The 16,833-nt window shown below is 53.6% G+C and overlaps 5 protein-coding genes across 5 annotated transcripts; 2 read left to right on the top strand and 3 right to left on the bottom strand.

Annotated features, from left to right (window-relative positions):
• On the bottom strand, positions 1–1,761 carry GCG54_00006241 (uncharacterized protein; the record flags this gene model as incomplete). Its single annotated transcript, XM_045406250.1, has 1 exon — positions 1–1,761. The coding sequence occupies one exon, from the start codon at positions 1,759–1,761 to the stop codon at positions 1–3; it is 1,761 nt and encodes a 586-aa protein (XP_045265633.1).
• Positions 1,762–3,441: 1,680 nt separating this feature from the next.
• GCG54_00006240 (Clustered mitochondria protein-like) lies at positions 3,442–7,481 on the top strand (the record flags this gene model as incomplete). The annotated part of the gene is made up of 3 exons (XM_045406249.1): positions 3,442–3,472; positions 3,525–3,679; positions 3,744–7,481. The coding sequence occupies 3 exons, from the start codon at positions 3,442–3,444 to the stop codon at positions 7,479–7,481; spliced, it is 3,924 nt and encodes a 1,307-aa protein (XP_045265632.1).
• A 381-nt stretch (positions 7,482–7,862) lies between these two features.
• GCG54_00006239 (Fork-head transcriptional regulator 2) lies at positions 7,863–10,050 on the bottom strand (the record flags this gene model as incomplete). The annotated part of the gene is made up of 4 exons (XM_045406248.1): positions 7,863–7,944; positions 8,007–8,830; positions 8,884–9,870; positions 9,934–10,050. 4 exons carry the CDS (start codon positions 10,048–10,050, stop codon positions 7,863–7,865), a joined length of 2,010 nt encoding a protein of 669 aa, XP_045265631.1.
• Positions 10,051–11,755: 1,705 nt separating this feature from the next.
• On the top strand, positions 11,756–13,592 carry GCG54_00006238 (Protein dml-1; the record flags this gene model as incomplete). Its single annotated transcript, XM_045406247.1, has 5 exons — positions 11,756–11,863; positions 11,897–12,096; positions 12,165–12,606; positions 12,676–13,220; positions 13,319–13,592. The coding sequence occupies 5 exons, from the start codon at positions 11,756–11,758 to the stop codon at positions 13,590–13,592; spliced, it is 1,569 nt and encodes a 522-aa protein (XP_045265630.1).
• A 663-nt stretch (positions 13,593–14,255) lies between these two features.
• Positions 14,256–16,522, bottom strand: GCG54_00006237 (Poly(A) polymerase pla1; the record flags this gene model as incomplete). Its single annotated transcript, XM_045406246.1, has 6 exons — positions 14,256–14,312; positions 14,405–14,519; positions 14,570–14,681; positions 14,776–15,490; positions 15,556–16,331; positions 16,390–16,522. Coding segments are annotated over 6 exons (1,908 nt in total), but the record flags the coding sequence as incomplete, so codon positions are not given.
• Between the last annotated feature and the right edge of the window lie 311 nt (positions 16,523–16,833).

Below are 16,833 nucleotides of genomic sequence, written 5' to 3'. Positions count from 1 at the left end.
TTACAATCCTAGTTCATCATCCTCACCGTGACCAGTCATGTTGCTCGTGATAGTCAACTCTGTCAGAACCCTGCGGCTGCCTGTCTCGCCGCGCCGGACCGGACGCCGGCTACCTCCCCGGGCCTCGACAGCCAGCTTGCCTAACTGGGACTTGCCCGCGCGATTCTCCTGACCCAGCACTCTCGGTCTTTCCACTTTGCCATCCTCACATGGCTCGTCCGGGGCCTTTCTCTTCTCGGCTCGGCGCCGTCCCCCACGGCGCTCGTCCAATTTGCCCGGCTTGGTCATAAAGTCGTCCGTAGCGATGGAAAGCCTACGTCTGTCATCCAGCCCCGTCGCAGCCATTGGTACATGCGTCTCTATCCGTGCCGCTGGGATTTTCTCCCTCACACTGCGATCCCGACTGCTCCGACGGGGCAGAACGGCGGCAAGCCCGACAGCAGTCCGTGACTTCGCAGCTGGACTCAGAGCGATCCACTCGCTGATGCCCTCCTCCCATCTGAAGCCAGCGAAAGTGGCAGCCCTTGCGCCTAGAGATTCCGGCATTGTGTCCTGTTCTGATGATGCACCCATCAGGGCTTCTGCAAAAACAAGATCACGCAGGTCATCAGTTTTCTGTGCCAGTGGGAAAGCGCCGTCGCTGCTCAGCGTGGCAAGTTGAGGGATATGCAGCTCGTCGACGAGCTTGCAAATCGCCGCAAAGTACTGACTGCTGGATGGCCCAGCAGTTACTTTGCCGCAGCAGTGAGCTACCGAGCACGTGAGGGCAATGGTCATATCGTGAAGCTGGCCGTGTTGCTTGTCTGTTTGGTCGTTGGATCGATGCGATTGGCACTCGGCTGCCCATATGTTCTTCAATGCTGATTTTGCCGTGTTGTAGGCTGTCGTGGTGGAACCCGAAGCGAGGTAGCTGGTCAGCAGCAAAGGATACAATGCATCGCCTCCACCTCCTTTGCTCGTCACAAAAGCCAGGGCTTCTTGGATTACGTGGGAAACCCGACGGCTGGTTCCGTCCACGCGCGTCGCAGTCCCAAGTCTTCGTGACATCATGGCCATGGCTGATAGAGCTCCAAGCACGCCCGTCAAAGTCAGCTTCGCAGCACCCTCGCGTGTGTTAAAGCCACTCGTCTTCCGTCCTCTCCTTCTACCGAATGCACAGAGGGACAGCGATCCAAGTCCCACCGATGCAAAATGAATGGCCGAAGGATTCGGCTGTTCGTCTAGCATAGACGATGCGGACGCTGTCCATAGCGAGCCAAGTGCCTTTGTCGATAGTGTATTGCCGTGGAGGTGGCCATGAGACAATAACAATGATGTAGATTCAAGCAAGTACGGTATGATGTGGGTGTTGGTCGCGAGGTCGGACACCACCATCAAACCGTCACTTTGGCCTGTGTTGTCGTATCCATCACCGTCTCTCCGAGCCTCGGTGAAGCGACGTCCTAGGAAGGCCTCCATGATATCTCCAGATTCTTGATAGCACCCAACCTTGTTACAGTGATAGATGAGGATGCGAATGAATTCTTCGCCAAGGATGCCGTCGTCAATGGCCCCTCGCAAGAGGAAGATTGCGTGAGCCCTCAACAACAACCCTAGAGGGCCCCATCCGTGATCAGCGCCGCCCAAGGCTTCCAACTCGTCATATACAAGAAGCGAATAACTGACTTTCTTTACCGAGGAAACTGGCCCACGGGCTTCTGCCTCGAGCTTCTCCCAAGCATCAACTTCTGCCGCGCGAGAGGGAACCTTCCGCATGCTCATTGCCAAAAGTGACTTCTTATGAACCAACGGCTTGCCAGTCGGGGTTGCACGTAGCAATACATCCAAATCGTGGAGAATCCCCTCATATAGTTGATACTTGGAAAGCGAACAACTTTGTCTCAATCGTTCCATTTGACTTAGAGCTGAGTCCAACCGTCCCTTTCTCTCGAATCTTGGCGCCATGGAGGCGGTTGCTGTCTCTTCGTGTATAGATGTGGTGGGAAATGTTGCACCAAGCTCATGATATGCCACTTTCCGTAGAACTGGGGTTGATACGTTCGGCACACTAGACTGAGGATCTTGGCGTGAGTAACTGGCGGCCCGTATTGATGATTTCGATGATGATTGAGTGGCTGCTGCGCCGGTCCTCAGCGTTGGGGACGCTTTCCTCGAATATGTACGCTGCGGGCGTCTGTTCAGATCACCCGATTTGATTGCGTTGCCGATCTTCGTTTTCTTGGCTGGAGGGTGTGGGTTTACTTGGGCGATTCCAGTTCGGCAGGATCCTTCATTCCAAGCTGGGTTTTCAGCATCGGAGATCTTCCGCAAAGCAATGATGCGAGAGTTCAAAGGCCGCAAGAGCCGCCTGCATCTTGAAGCAGTCCATGCTGTATTTGGGAGCCTGCAGTAATCTCGATTATCGTTCCAGAGCCCGCCAGAGGTAGCTTTTTGTTTGTCGAAAGCTTCGATACGCGCCATGCCGATGGCAACCTTGGATGGGCTGTCTGCCCAGGAAATACGTCGAAAACTAATGAATAGAGTTCAAATCCCCTAATCAGTGCTCTGCAACACCGTTGAATGATGCAAACGGTAAAGATGAAGCAAATGGTGTCCGCGATGGTCCGCGATGGTCCGCGATGGTCCGCGATGGTGAAGCAAACCTGGGACGATTTGTTCCCCAAGAGACACCAGACTGTGAGAACAAGGTGAGCAAACAAAATAGATGAGAAGAGAAAAGACAGAGCGCAAAGTCTGATAGAAAAAATTGAATAGTCGATGCTGGTCGAACGAGGTCACGCTGTAGTCCGTTCACTGTTTGATTCGTCGTTTCTCACACCTCAATATTTACTTCGTCGCTACCTACCTAAGTAAACAAGATGACTTAAGGTACCGGCACCTAGGTAACAACGGCTTCTGAAGTGGGCCCGTCACACCAACCGAGCTTCCAGCTCGCGTGTGCCTTACCTGAGGTACACTGTATTACCTAAGAGCCGCCCTAGAACGACGCCGATACCCAGCCCACCGCGGCTGGTGCTGGAGCTGGAGCTGGAGCGGCACGGTGCTCCCCCCCCGAAAAAACCGAACGTAGCTCCAATACGCCGGCCCGGTGCATTGCCGTCACGACTTTTCTTTTTTTTCTACAAGCGAATTTTTTTTTCTTCGCAGGAAAAGCTCTTGTTCACTCCACACACCCGCAAAATCCAAGTTGGTCGCTTGGGTTGGAACACTTACCTTTTCAGGCCTCTGTCCTTTTTGGTTTTCACCCCCCTCACTTGGAGTCGTGTGAATCCAAGGTACTGACGCTTCTCACCCGTCGTGTTGTTTTGGTGGGTTGTGCGATTGTTGGATTTCAACCCCTCTCTTACCCAAGGTTTTACTTCTCCGGCCGCAACCAACCACTCGAGAAAGACTGTCTTCTCAAAACAAAGAACCAAGTCGTTGTGTAAAAGAGAAGTACAAATGTCATACTCCGATCAACCCACAGGCAAAGGTATTGTTCATTACAGCGCTTGCTTCTTGATTGGGTCCAAGCTAAATAAAAGTCATCTACCCAGATAATGCCACAATTGAGCCTAAGCTTCCCGCCGAGGGACGGGTTGAGGCTCAGCCCGAAGGCGCTGAGGTCGATCAAGGTCTGGAAGCATTGATCAATCTTACCATCAAGCTCCCTCACGAACCCGGTCAGATGCAGATCACGGTTAGCCGCCTGGCACATGCCCACTCGCAAGTACACACATCGCTGATTGCCTGTTCCACTGCAGGTCTCTCCTCAAGAGCAGGTCCATGAAGTTCGGCAGTCCATCATCGATTTGCCTGTGGCGTTCCAGTACACCTGCTTCCACTTGGAACATCGAGGCGAGCGCATCAACGACTTCCTTCCTATCTCGGATATTCAAGGCTTGAGCGAGGACCCCGAGGTTACGCTGGTCGAGGAGCCTTACACCGAGAAGGAGGCTCGCATACATCTTATTCGAATCAGAGAGCTCATTGGCGCCGCTGGAGACCGTACCGATGCTGTCCAAGGTGTTCTCCCGGGCCTGTCTCTTCTCGATACTGTCGAGCCCCCGTCGGAAGAGCAGTCCGATGGAGAACAGGTCCAATCCCAAGCCGCCAAGGACAATGCCACTAAGAATGAGTACACCTTTGGTGCGCCGGTTCCGCTTTCCAGTCTGCTCCCCCCAGCACCCGAGGAAGAAGCTCCGAAGACTATCAAGTCTATCTCTTTGTCGGCCTGGAACCCCCCGCCCCCTCACCTCAAGCAACAAGGCCACCTCTTGTACCTTGTGGCCACGACCAATGAGGGCGAGCAGCACCAGATCACAGCTCACGTTGGCGGCTTCTTCGTCAACAAGTCCTCCAACCAGAAGTTCGATCCCTTTCCTCGACCTGCTCCTAAAGGCCAGTCGGCTCACTCACTGCTGAATCTACTTGACCTCATTTCACCGTCTTTCTCGGCCTCTTTCTTGAAATTCCAGGAGTTCAATAGCCTTAAGGACCCATTGGCGACATTCCAAATCACCAATGCCATTCCCTCGGCGCCATGGATCGTACCTTCGGCGTCTTCCCCACTCTGCGCCCATTCTGCCGACCCCACACGGTCCCAAGAAACATACTTGATTGCAGGTGCCGATAACACGGACACTTTGCGAGACTGGAATGAAGAATTCCAGTCAGCGAGAGAGCTGCCGAAAGAGACCGTCCAAGACAGAGTCTTCCGTGAGCGTCTTATGTCTAAACTTTTCGCTGATTACAACGACGCTGCAACCCGAGGTGCGGTCTTGGTTGCTCGCGGAGAGGTCGCCCCCCTGAACCCCACGGAATGCAAGGATGCTCAGATCTTTGTCTACAATAACGTCTTCTTCTCCTTTGGTGCCGATGGCGTGGGCACGTTCACTTCCGAGGGAGGCGATGAGGCTGCCCGTGTTGCAACTGGCAAGGATGTGGCCGGTGTCAGGCTGGTGAACCAGCTGGACATCGATGGCCTCTTCACCCCTGCCACGGTCGTTGTCGATTACCTTGGTAAACGCATCGTTGGTCAGAGTATCGTGCCTGGCATTTTCAAGCAGAGGGACCCTGGCGAAAACCAAATCGACTATGGCGCTGTTGACGGCAAAGATGTAGTCGCGTCTGACGAGCGGTTCGTGTCTGTTTTCGAAAAACTGTCGCGCGCTCTCAGGGTCAAAAAGCATGCTGTCTGGGACAAGGATGGCACGCGCGTCGACCTGGAGGCCAGCGTCGAGACCAAGGGCTTGATGGGCACAGACGGAAGAAAGTACGTTCTGGACTTATATCGCGTGACGCCTCTGGATATCGATTGGCTTGAGGAGAAGGAGGAGGGCTTCGATGACTATCCTCATCGTATGGCGGTCCTCCGCCCCGAGTTGGTCGAGTCGTACGGCAGAAAGAAGATGAAAGCTTGGGTCGACGAGGAGCTTGCCCAGCGTGGCAAGGCTAAGGACACGACAAAAGAAGCCCCTGCCGAGTCTAAGAAATCTCAACAAGCCAAAACCGAGGACGAGAGCGACGAAAGTGATGACAGTGAGGAGACTGAGAGTGAAAGCGAAAGCGAAGCAGAGTCCAAATCCGCCAAGGACCCTGTTAAGGCTGGGAAGGCTGAAAACACCAAGGAGGCAGAGGCATCGAACGATTCAGAGGAGTCGAAAGATCACATTGACCTTTCGAAGTTCCAGTTTTCCCTGAACCCCGATGTCTTTAGCGGCCAGGTCCCTCAGACCGACGCGGAGAAAGCTGAGATGGAGAAGGATGAAGAGGATGTCCGCCTCGCCTGCAAGTATCTTCGAGAGCAGGTCATTTCCGACCTCATTCGTGAGCTTACCGACTGCGATATTAGCTTCCCCATGGATGGTCAGTCTCTTGGCCGTCTCTTGCACAAGAGGGGCATCAACATCAGATACACCGGCAAGGTTGCAACTCTCGCCTCGGATCCTCGCCTTCAGTGCCTGAAAGACATTTGCATCCAGGACATGGTCGCTCGGTCATTCAAGCACGTCGCTGCCACATATCTCAGACATCTGCCCGCACCTTTCACATCGGCTTGCATTTCCCATCTCCTCAATTGCCTTTTGGGGTCCCAATTGAACCCCAACCCCCCCGCCGAAATCGAGTCAACTCTGAGGTCTCTGTACTCAGATGCCGACTTGTCGTTCGAGAAGGCCACGCCCGAGACCATGCGTACCAGTATCGAGGAACAAACCTTGAAGAGATTCAGATATCGTCTGGGCGCTGAGTGGTTTACACAATTCAAGCCCCTCCAGCTCTTGCGTGAAATTTCCCTGAAGCTTGGCTTTCAGCTGCAGGCAAGGGAATATAACTTCACCAGCAGGCCCATTGAGCAGGCCGTTCCAGCTCCTGCTACGAACGGCGCCTCTACAAATGGGGCCAACGGCGAGAGCAAAAACAAGAAGAAGAAGAAGGCGCCCAAGGATGTTTCGCCTGCCCTCTCGAGCCCGCCGCCTCCCGCCACCGTCTTCACCGCTGACGATATCGTCAATTTCGTGCCAGTGGTCAAGCATTCGTGCCCGCGAAGTGCTCTTGCCGAAGAAGCTCTGGAGGCTGGCCGTATTTCCATCATGCAGGGCCAGCGCAAGCTCGGCCAAGAGCTTCTTCTAGAGTCATTATCCCTGCATGAGCAGATTTATGGAATTCTTCATCCCGAGGTCGCTCGCGTCTACAACACCCTTTCCATGCTGTACTACCAACTGGAAGAGAAGGAGGCCGCAGTTGAGCTCGCAAGAAAGGCCATTGTCGTCTCTGAGAGGACGGTCGGTGTCGACTCCGCCGAGACTCTCCTCAATTACCTCAACTTGAGTCTCTTCTTGCACCAGGCTGGCGACAGCAACGCCGCTTTGGTCTATGCCAAGCATGCGTTGAAACTTTGGAAGATCATCTACGGCGCTGACCATCCTGACTCTATCACTACTATCAACAATGGGGCTGTCATGCTGCAACACCTTAAGTCCTACCATGAGTCAAGGCTGTGGTTCGAGGAGTCCCTTCGCATCTGTGAGCAGGTTTTCGGCAAGCAGTCCATCAATGCTGCCACTCTTCTCTTCCAGCTCGCTCAGGCTCTTGCGCTGGACCAGGACTCCAAGGCCGCCGTCAACCGCATGCGCGAGTCTTACAACATCTTCCTCAGTGAGCTCGGCCCTGACGACAAAAACACAAAGGAGGCAGAGAGCTGGCTTGAGCAGCTGACACAGAACGCCGTTGCTCTTGCCAAGCACGCGAAGGATGCTCAGGCGCGCCGTCTTCGTGCCGGCATACGCTTCACGCCCAAGGGGTCTCCTTACGAGGCATCCGCACCCGCTCCTCGCGTGTCTACCACGCAAAACTCTCGTCTAGGCGGTTCCTCGCAAATGGACTCGCGCAGCATCGACGAACTCATCAAGTTTATCGAGGGCACCGACCAGCAGGCAAAGTCCTCAAAAGGAAGACCAGGCAGGGGTAACCCAAAGAGAAGAGGCAAGGCCTCCAAGTAAATCGCAAACAGAACAGAAACGTGTGCATGCTTTTGGCTGCTGATCCTGCTTGGACAGACATCGACGCCGTCACACACTTGTATTTTTATCAGAATATACGTGATAACGAGGTTGGGGCAAGTGTACTTGATATAATTGGATGGGCTTAACGGTCGGTGCATACTTCATAGATTCCGGCACGTAGAGAGGGGGGGAAAAGTAGCATAGGGCGGAACACTTGACAGAATCACACTTCTTCACTCTTATATTTGATTTCGCGCTCGGCAAGAGACCCGTCTACCGTTTCCTCAATATGCCACTGTCTATGGATCGAGGCACATACTCGGACCGCGTTGGTGATCAGTTACTCAAAAATTCATTTCTTGTCATTAGCTACCATTATCATGAGTGACCGTTCATAGCACTAGCTATGGATATTCCTCGGCTCACGGGCGCATGGTACGATCCAATGCTTTGGAAACCCCTGACATGATTGTTAGTATAATAAAGAGTAAAACCTCTGCCGTCGATGGTTCCAGAACTCACTTTGCTAAGTCAAAACCCTGCTCCTCTTCGATTTCGGGCGGATTCGAAGGCTCGCTTGGCGCCTCCCGGGATGATTCCTTATTCTGAGATCTTGTCGGGCTCTGGTTGGGTGACTTGGCCGGAGGTGGACTACTGCTCTGAGGAATTCCACCTAGGGACGGTTTGGACGGGCTCATGTCGAAGTGGGCGCCAGGCTTCAGTGGAGTGCTACCAATCTCGGCATACTTCCAAAATGGCGCCGGGGAGCTGGTAGGCATGTGCTGGCTAGGCCTCTGAGCAGTGCTAGGCGGTGCTAGTCGTGGGTGTACTCGGTGGGGTGCGGGTGTTACGAAGGATGCTCCTTCGTCAGGAAGATACGATGAAGTCAGTGTTGGTGATTGATCATTGTAGCTTGTCGAGGTGAAGCTCGCCGAGGCCGACGTGCCGCCCTTGCGGGGCCTTGGGAGAGGACTTCCATCCGCAGTCAATGCCGTGCTGGGAGGTGCAAGACGACGTGTGCTTCGGTCCGGGGTGGATTGTATCGCAGCGAGGGAAGAGCTGGGAGGCGGTGAGCCCGTAGCCGACACTTTTCGTTTCCGCGTTGAGACAGGCTCCCCTCTTGCATTCACGTCTTTCGGACCGTGTGTGATGTAGTTCAATTGACTGGGCGAAGAAGGCGCCGAGGAGCCTCGGTGGCCACCCCGCCCGCCCTTGTATGCACTCCTGGTCATTTCTTCACGTGCGTCTGCCACAATCTGCCACTTCATGCCTTTGCCAGGCTCATCAGTGGATCTGGCCACCTTGTCGAATGATTTGTTCAGCGAGAGATTATGACGTATGGAGTTCTTTGACAAAATTAACAGCCTGAGCGAGACGGAACTAGTCACCCGAAACGTACCTGCCACCCGGCGGCTTGCTGGTGCCTATAATAGGCGTAGTTGTTCATGATATAGTTGTAGATACCATTCAAGTTGAGCTTCCCTTCGGGTGTATTGATAATGGCCTGAGTAATCATTTGCGCGTAACTGTATTGTGGCTTGATGTGCTTATTATCGTCGTGACTAAGATCAATGTCATTCGAGTTCACCAACAGAGTGCCCGAGCTCGAATAATGCGGCGACTTGTGTTGCGATGGTGTGGGCTTCCCACGCACAGAGGGAGGGGTCCCTGGTCGCTTGTAATCTGCTGGTGCCGGAGCTATGGGCTGGCGGAAGTGCTGGGCTCGCGAGCTCCTGATTGTTGATCCCAGAGCTGAAGACGGCTCCTCTGGCAAATCTGTTCTGGGTTGAGGGGGACTTGTAATATCTTGTCGTGACAAACCAGCCCTCTTCAGGTAGAGATTGTGGATGTGGAGAGGGGTAACCTCTGTCGGCAGGACGAACATCATCTCCGTGTTACCAATGTCGAGTACTTGACCGCTCTGAAGAGGGTTCGAATGACCTGCTTTCAAGGACACGCCATCCACTCGAACACCGTTTCTTCCCTTGACTTCGAGGAACCAGACCTCTTCCTTAGAACTGAAGTAAATGCGAGCGTGTTGTCTAGAGACCATTTTACTCGGGCCAAGATCGATGTGAATGAAGTCCTCGTCATCCTCGTCGACACCTTCGGCCGAGCGACCAATATTGACGTTTAATTTCGTGATGTAAAAGGTCCAATCCTGTGCGGCTATCTTGGCATACGCCTGAACGCCGTTCTTGTTGGCTTCATGCATAGAGTTCGCGTGGTCTTTGCTGGCCTGCACAGGCCCCTCTTTGGGATAAGTCAAATGCTGGACGACCTGGGAGAGTAGCTGATCATCGTCGCTGGAGGGCTGACCGGACTGATCGGCGGTGAGACTGGACTCGTCTTCGTCGGCGGGCTCGACTGGCGGCGGTTCTTCAACCTAAAAGGCAATGTTAGAGGACCGTCCTGATGTGGCGCGTACTTGGATTGGGGAAACAGGTACCTTCTTGCGACGCTTGGCCGGGCGACTAGGTGAGCTATCATCGACTCTTGCGGCGGGAGAGGTGTCCCGACGAGTGTCGCGACGTGTGCGCTGGGAGCGCTTGGCTGATGCAGGCATGATGAGGATGTGACTTTTGCAGCATGCGGCAGCTGATGGGGGAGGATCCGAGCAAGAGGAGTTCGGGGGCGCCAAAACCGGGCAAACAATGATGGGCGGCGTTGGTTCAAGTAGTCGGTCTCAGAGGGTTGGGGAATGGGGGGCGAGAAGTCGTGTCTCATAGACTCGTGAGGGCTGGTTGAACTGGACTTCGGGGCAGGAAAATGCCACCAGGAGGAGGGTAGGCGTAGGGTGTGCGTTGGATGGGTTGGTTGGCTGCGAGTAGTACGGGAGCGAGGGAGGCTGCAAGTTGGATGAGGCTTAGGTTGAAAGTGAGTTATTCCGATGCTTTGAGAAGAAAGCCAGGGTTTGGGACAACGCGAGGCGCAAGCGCAGGTGGCTCACTTTCAGGATTGGGTCGCGGTCGCAGTCGTGGCAGCAGCCGCGGTCGGATGGGGTTGATGACCACCACAGGTATGCGTCTAAAACCTGCGGGAGAAGAGAAGGGAAAAGAAAACTGATCTCTAGGCCGGAGTTTGCGATCACGAACAGTGGTAACCGTGGAGGTGAAGATGATTATTAGTGGTGGGAGCTGAGGATATCAGCCAGCGGTTGGCTTGGATTTGTGCAAGGGTTGAGAGATGCTGTCGCGAATGTCTGGCACGCGTCGTCCTTTTTGGGAGGGAGGGAGGAGGAAGGGCGTTAATTAAGTCGGGGGTGTCGGTACCAACCAAGGTGTCTAGGTGAGGTACATTTTGCCAAGGCTGATAGAGCTGAGGGAAGAAAGGTAAAACAGTGGCCTGTGACGGCATGCTAAGCCTCCCAGTGGCTATCTGGACTGGCCAGCAGGTACCTACCTGCCCGGGCTGAAGTAAGGCAACCTACTTGAGATACCTCCACTACTAAGTACCGCCAGGTACTGAGTCCGGGCTGATACTGAACGTGTGCGTGCAGCGTGTGCACCTCGCTCCTCAGGAGGCTAAATTACTTGCATTGTGCGCGAAAAAGGTGTCAGGTTCCGTGCATCGTGCCCACACCTCACCCATTCGCCGCCCTGCCTATGCAGTTTCCAAACCCCATAACAGCTTTGCGCGTATAGTGTGCATTGACGGATAACATACACAGATTGCCGATCGACTGTGGATTTCTCACAGCCCGTGAAGCCCTGTCCCGTGGCCAAGGTTGAATCATCAAAGTCCATCGCATCGCAGGGTGGTGCGATGGAATTAGGAACCAACATCCCGTCAGGGGGGGAGAATATCTGCCATCATTCCAGACCCTAGGGCGGCGCACCGCAACGTCGCCGTGCTCTATCCCTAGAAATGGCGGTGGTGCGCGCGTTGTTGCTCCCTTATTCCGCCGAGTTGCGTTGGATTGTTGATACCCAGTTCAATTCTTATTTTGTTTTATTCTTGACGGAAAGGGGAGGAGGTTGTCACATCCACAACCCATACACGGGAAAGTAGACAGCTCAATAAGTCACGTAGAGATATCCAAAACCCGGCTGGGCTGTGTGGCGGATGAAGCGCGATAGAGAATCATACCGGGGCAGCAACCGATCCGCGTCCTTCTAGGTCCTATGTAAGGTAGTACCTTACCTCACATATTCCCGCCCCCACCCCCACCCCCACATCGCCCGCATCGAATTGAATATCACATAGGTACATGTAAAATGGCATTGCAATAGACATACTTGCGCTACACACCTTGGCCAGACTTTATCAAAATGCACGAGATCATCACTCTGCAACTGGGCGAGCTGAGCAACTACGCAGCGACTCATTTCTGGAACACCCAGGTTCAGACCCCAGCTTTCTACACCACCACTTTGCTCGTCGGTCACTGACTCGACTCGTTTCTTTATCAGGAATACTATTTCACCTACTCGGCTGAGGATGAATCTCCGGTCAATCACAACGTTCACTGGCGCCCCGGTGTAGCCCTGGATGGCTCCGAGACCTTCCTCCCGCGCACCATCATCTATGACCTAAAGGGCGGCTTCGGTTCACTCCGCAAGATCAATGCCCTCTACGACGCCAGCGATGAATCTGCTCCCACCCATCTCTGGTCGGTTCAATCCATATCCCCCACCAGAACGGCCCTTTATTTCCCCAGTTCTGCTCACCTCATGACAGGGAAGGGTCGGCCCATGTTCACAAACAGCCTGAGATAGAGCAGAGTGCCTACCAGCAGAGTCTTGATCTTGGCGCTCCTGCTCCGACACTCAAACCGTCCGACGTGCGGTACTGGTCAGACTTCTCTCGCGTCTTCTATCACCCGAAGTCACTCAATCAACTATACGACTATGAGCTCAACTCGTCCATTATGCCCTTTGACAAATGGTCACTAGGAAAAGAGCTTTTTGACGGTCTGGACAGGGAACATGATATAGTGGACCGAGATTTTCGCCCTTTCATCGAAGAAGCGGACCAAACGCAGGGCCTACAAATCGTCACCACCATCGACGACGCCTGGGGTGGCTTCGCGACCGAGTACATCCAGCGCCTACGGGATGAATACGGGAAAACTCCCATATGGGTTTGGGGTCTGCAGGCACCTGCTCCAGGGCTGATGATTGTGAGAGCCCCCAATCTAGATTCTCGGGCGGCTTCTTCGTCCTGGCAACCAGACTAACCCTATCGCCAGGATCAACGACGCACGCAAGCAGCCAATACTGCGAGAACCGTCAAGGACCTATGTGAGCATGCTTCTATGATGGTGCCCTTGGCACTTCCTCGCGGCCGACTGCCCTCCAACATCAACCTGAACATGCAGTCTCTCTGGCATACTTCAGCCCTGCTTAGTACTGCCATAGAGACGGCCACTATCGCGTCGCGTCTGGGTTCTCAAGTTGATGGAAGTAGCCCTCAGGCCTCACTTGGTGATTTAGTCAGCGGTTTGAACCTGCAGGGTAGGCAGACTATGAGCAGGCTTCAGCTGAGCGTTACCGGGCCGAAATCAACCTCGAGCGCGGCAATAAACCATGCAGACGACCACATCAAGCTGGACGTTGACTTTTTTGATATCCTGAGATCAAAATCCCTGCCCCGCAAAAGAAGCCTTGAGGAATCGGCCAGCGCGCCACATTTCTTTGGTCACATTATCACCACCCGTGGCCAGACACAAATCTCGGAGGATAGCAAGCAAAAATATTGGCCCAGAGCTGCCCTTGTGGAGACGAGCACTCAAAGGTAAGAGAACTGCCGCCCTCTCCGATATACATCCCAACGTCAAGGAGGATTCGGCACAAGCTACCTCACTATCTAGATAGAGCTCACCATTGCCACAGATACCACACAGAAAAGGGGTTTCCCATGCTCGATAGTTTCCCTCACATCTATCCAGACCACAGCGACAAGACCTCCCCAGACACTTTGGGCACCATAGCGAGCCTCTCCACGGACACATCCGTGTCTGCAGCAATGAAAGAACTGCGCATAGCTGTTGCGTCTGCCATCGGCGTGGAGGATCGTGAGGATATTAGCAACGAGCTTGCCGATCTCGCTGAAGCATACCGTGAGGGTTGGTCGAGTGGCAGTGACGACGACGACGACGACTACTGATAGAGATCTCGAGCCGACACATACCAAAGAGACGCAGCGAATCTTGACTTCATGTCTAGTTGGATGTTGCACAATTCAAACCTTAAGAGATGAGGGTCAACAACCACAAGTGATAATGCACAGTCTATTCGTGAAGCTGCGGAATATCTATTGTACAATTACTCAAGCGCATCCAGCCACCTGAGGGTAGAAGATACTGACTGCAATGCATACAAACCGCATGCTTCCTTCACGCCGATTTCATGGGTGCCAGTTCTATTCCTGGATTGCTCTTTAGTAGTCTCCGCTCGTCCGAGTGGACTCACGTCGAGCGACCATCGGCGAGTAACATACCAAAGTCCACGATACGTACTGGTATTTTTGATTCTTTTCTTTTTTCTGGGGGTGGTTGTGGGGTGTGTCGGCTGGGTGAAGTTTTCCTCGACAAGTAGCGCGAGCATCCTGACTAGTTTTGCATTTGTCGTTTGAAGCCGTCCTATGGTGCCGCAGTTGACCCAGCTGGAGTGCATTTGTCATTCCTTGCCTGCTGATTAGTGAACTGGTGAAAGGGGTACGCAGCAAAGGCTGCTGTATTGGCATCATGCCAACAGCGTTCCCGGGTGAAGCTCAATACTTGAAAGGCCTTGATGCACGGTGTGCGATAGCATGCTCTGTAGAACACTCTCAACCGACCGCAGTCAGAGAAGCGGCCTGGCGTTTTGCTGGAGGCTGTGGAGTTTCCTAGATGACTCGTTAGCAAAGCTTGCTGAAAGGATTTCATTGGGCTGTAGCGAGCTTTCCGTTGTAGCGGCAAACTCTAGTCGTGGCAATACCTCTGAAGCACCTCGTTTCTTGACTTGCGCAGCCCCATTGGTGGCATTTTGCCTCTTCTGAGGCTTCAGGGGCTTCTTTTCGCCAGGTTCGAAGACGTCGTCGGGGAGGTTGAAACTAGATATGAATGAGCCTAGTCATTGATATATCCGGCGTGTTGCGCCTACCTTCGCACATGCTGGACCGTCAGAGAGTTGAGTGCCGGCTCATATTTATCCCACGAAGTACACAGCGACTTAAAGTTGTCTACCTGATACGATAGATCAAGCGATTTGGCGCCTAGCAAGTCAGCATTACCCACGCCCAGAAGACTTCAATAGAACCTGAAAGAAAGGATGAAGTGCTGAACACAAATCAGTTAGTGGCGACCTACCTTCGCTCAATGTAAGGCCGATATAGTGCGTTGTAGTGTACACGTCGGTCAGAGGCGAACGTGGTTTGCAGTCCTCCAGCTTGACCTGATGCTCATCCTCCAATTTGAGCTTGTCCCCTTCGGTAACCTCCTTCTTTGAGCCCACGTCCGTATCAAGCGCTTTAGCTTTAAGCCCGGGAATGCCGTCTGTCTCGGTCTTGAGATCTGGAATTCCGTTCAGCTCAGCTTTGGTTTCGAGCTTCTCTTCCTTCAAAGCACTCGCGTCGTCCGTGGCCTGGCTGTCTTTGACAAGGAAATCCAAGCTTCCTGCCTGGATTTGCTGGACCTCTTCGTCGCTCGTGCATCTGTGACGGCGCTCGTAGCCCTTATTGAACGCATGTGCCAATGCTATAGACTGATGCTGCTCCAAGCCCTGGACCAAGACACGAACTTTTGACTCGACGTAACCAGACCATATCTTGTGGGCTTCTTTGTCAGTACTCGCAGTGATGACTGAAATGTAGTATTTGTATCCCTGGGTGAAGAAGGTATGCTTCACAAACAGATCACTCCACGGATTCTTGCCAACCATGATGTTGTCTGTAATCTCGCAACCTCTTGTCAACTCCTGTTGGATGACTGTCATGGCAGATCGTGTGATATTGTAGGTCGCACACATGGAAGGGTAAGCGGGGGTGATGACGGGCATGAGGTGGAATTGATCCCCTTTATAAACCTAATGCGAGGGTTAACAGAGGTCCGAAGACAGGTTTGAACCAGGCTTAAAGATTTCCAACCGACCTTGGGATTCCAGACGCGAACCTGCAAAGGACCACCTTCCACATTCTTCAGCAGTACGGGTTGCGGCCACGGCCAACGGCGCATGATGTGGAAGAATTTGTTAACGATGACAGAGCTGGCGGCCTTCGGATACAGCTGGCAAACTCGAGCGACAAGCATCGCCCATGCCACACCACCGGGGAAGCCCATGATGTTGGCGTAGATTGCGCGTCGCTGTGCCCAAAGTTTGATGGCGCGCAGTGCTAACTTGAAGGTAGCCTCTTCCGGTACAAGACTTAGAATCTCGTCCGTAACACGCGTACCATTCAAGGAGCGAAGTTCTGCCTCGTCTAAACCTCGAAGCAAGCCGGAGTCCTGGACATTGAACTCCTTGGGCAGCTGCTTCAGCATGGCAATACGGGAGAAAATCAAGTCGATGCTGATGCCAAAAAATTCGAACTTGATAATGGGGACGAAGGCATCCTCCACCACTGCCATATCCGTTATTGCGTCGGTCGGGGCCATTTCCTTGAGCAGACCGGGGAATATTTCGAAGTAATCGGACCGAGTAACGTACTTGGGGGCGACGACGAGAGTATCGATATCGGAGCCGGGGCCGTAGACGCCCAGGCGAAAGCTGCCATAGGTGAAAATCTGGCCTCTCGCATCTCTAATGAGAGCCTCGTTTCCTTCTTCCCTTTTGCGAGCTACTCTTTTTACGAATTCGTCGCAAATCTGCTGCAGGTGGTTGATGACCTGGTACCTAGATTCGCCAAGGAATGTGTTAGATTGTCGTGCTAGCACGGGCCGACTCGAACGGTTAAATTGCTTGCCTTTTGGCAGTCTCTGCGGGACTTTCGAATGTATTCTGCTTCTTGAGTTCCTCAATGAGTGCCTCTTTCGCCTGGTTCTCCAATTCCGTCGGAAGGGCTGTGGAGATGGGCGGCGTTACGCCGTAAGCTCTTTCTTCGCTGGCCATGCCTAGGTGCTACTTTCTTCGCGACCGATACGCGAAGAACGTCCAAGTCGAAAAACGTGGATAAGCGGAGCGGCACCTGGCCCAGCAGCGAGAATGAGGCGATGAGGAGGAAGGGTTTGTCGGAGAGAAGGATGCTCTAGGTAAAAGCAAACAGACGAGGACTGATTCACGGCAAGGCAAAACCAGCCTGGCGAGGTAGATGGTAGGTAAGGTAGTGGATGCATCCGTTGGAATATGGGACGCTGGAGAAAGTGCAGGGGAGAGTGGGAGAGCGCACGACTGTAGACGCGCGAGACTACAGCAGGCCGTGGCGCGTCAAT

This window comes from Colletotrichum gloeosporioides (assembly GCF_011800055.1).
Source record: "Colletotrichum gloeosporioides strain Lc1 chromosome Unknown consensus_36, whole genome shotgun sequence".
NCBI lineage: Eukaryota > Fungi > Ascomycota > Sordariomycetes > Glomerellales > Glomerellaceae > Colletotrichum > Colletotrichum gloeosporioides.
This window is presented reverse-complemented; position numbering and strand designations above follow the sequence as displayed.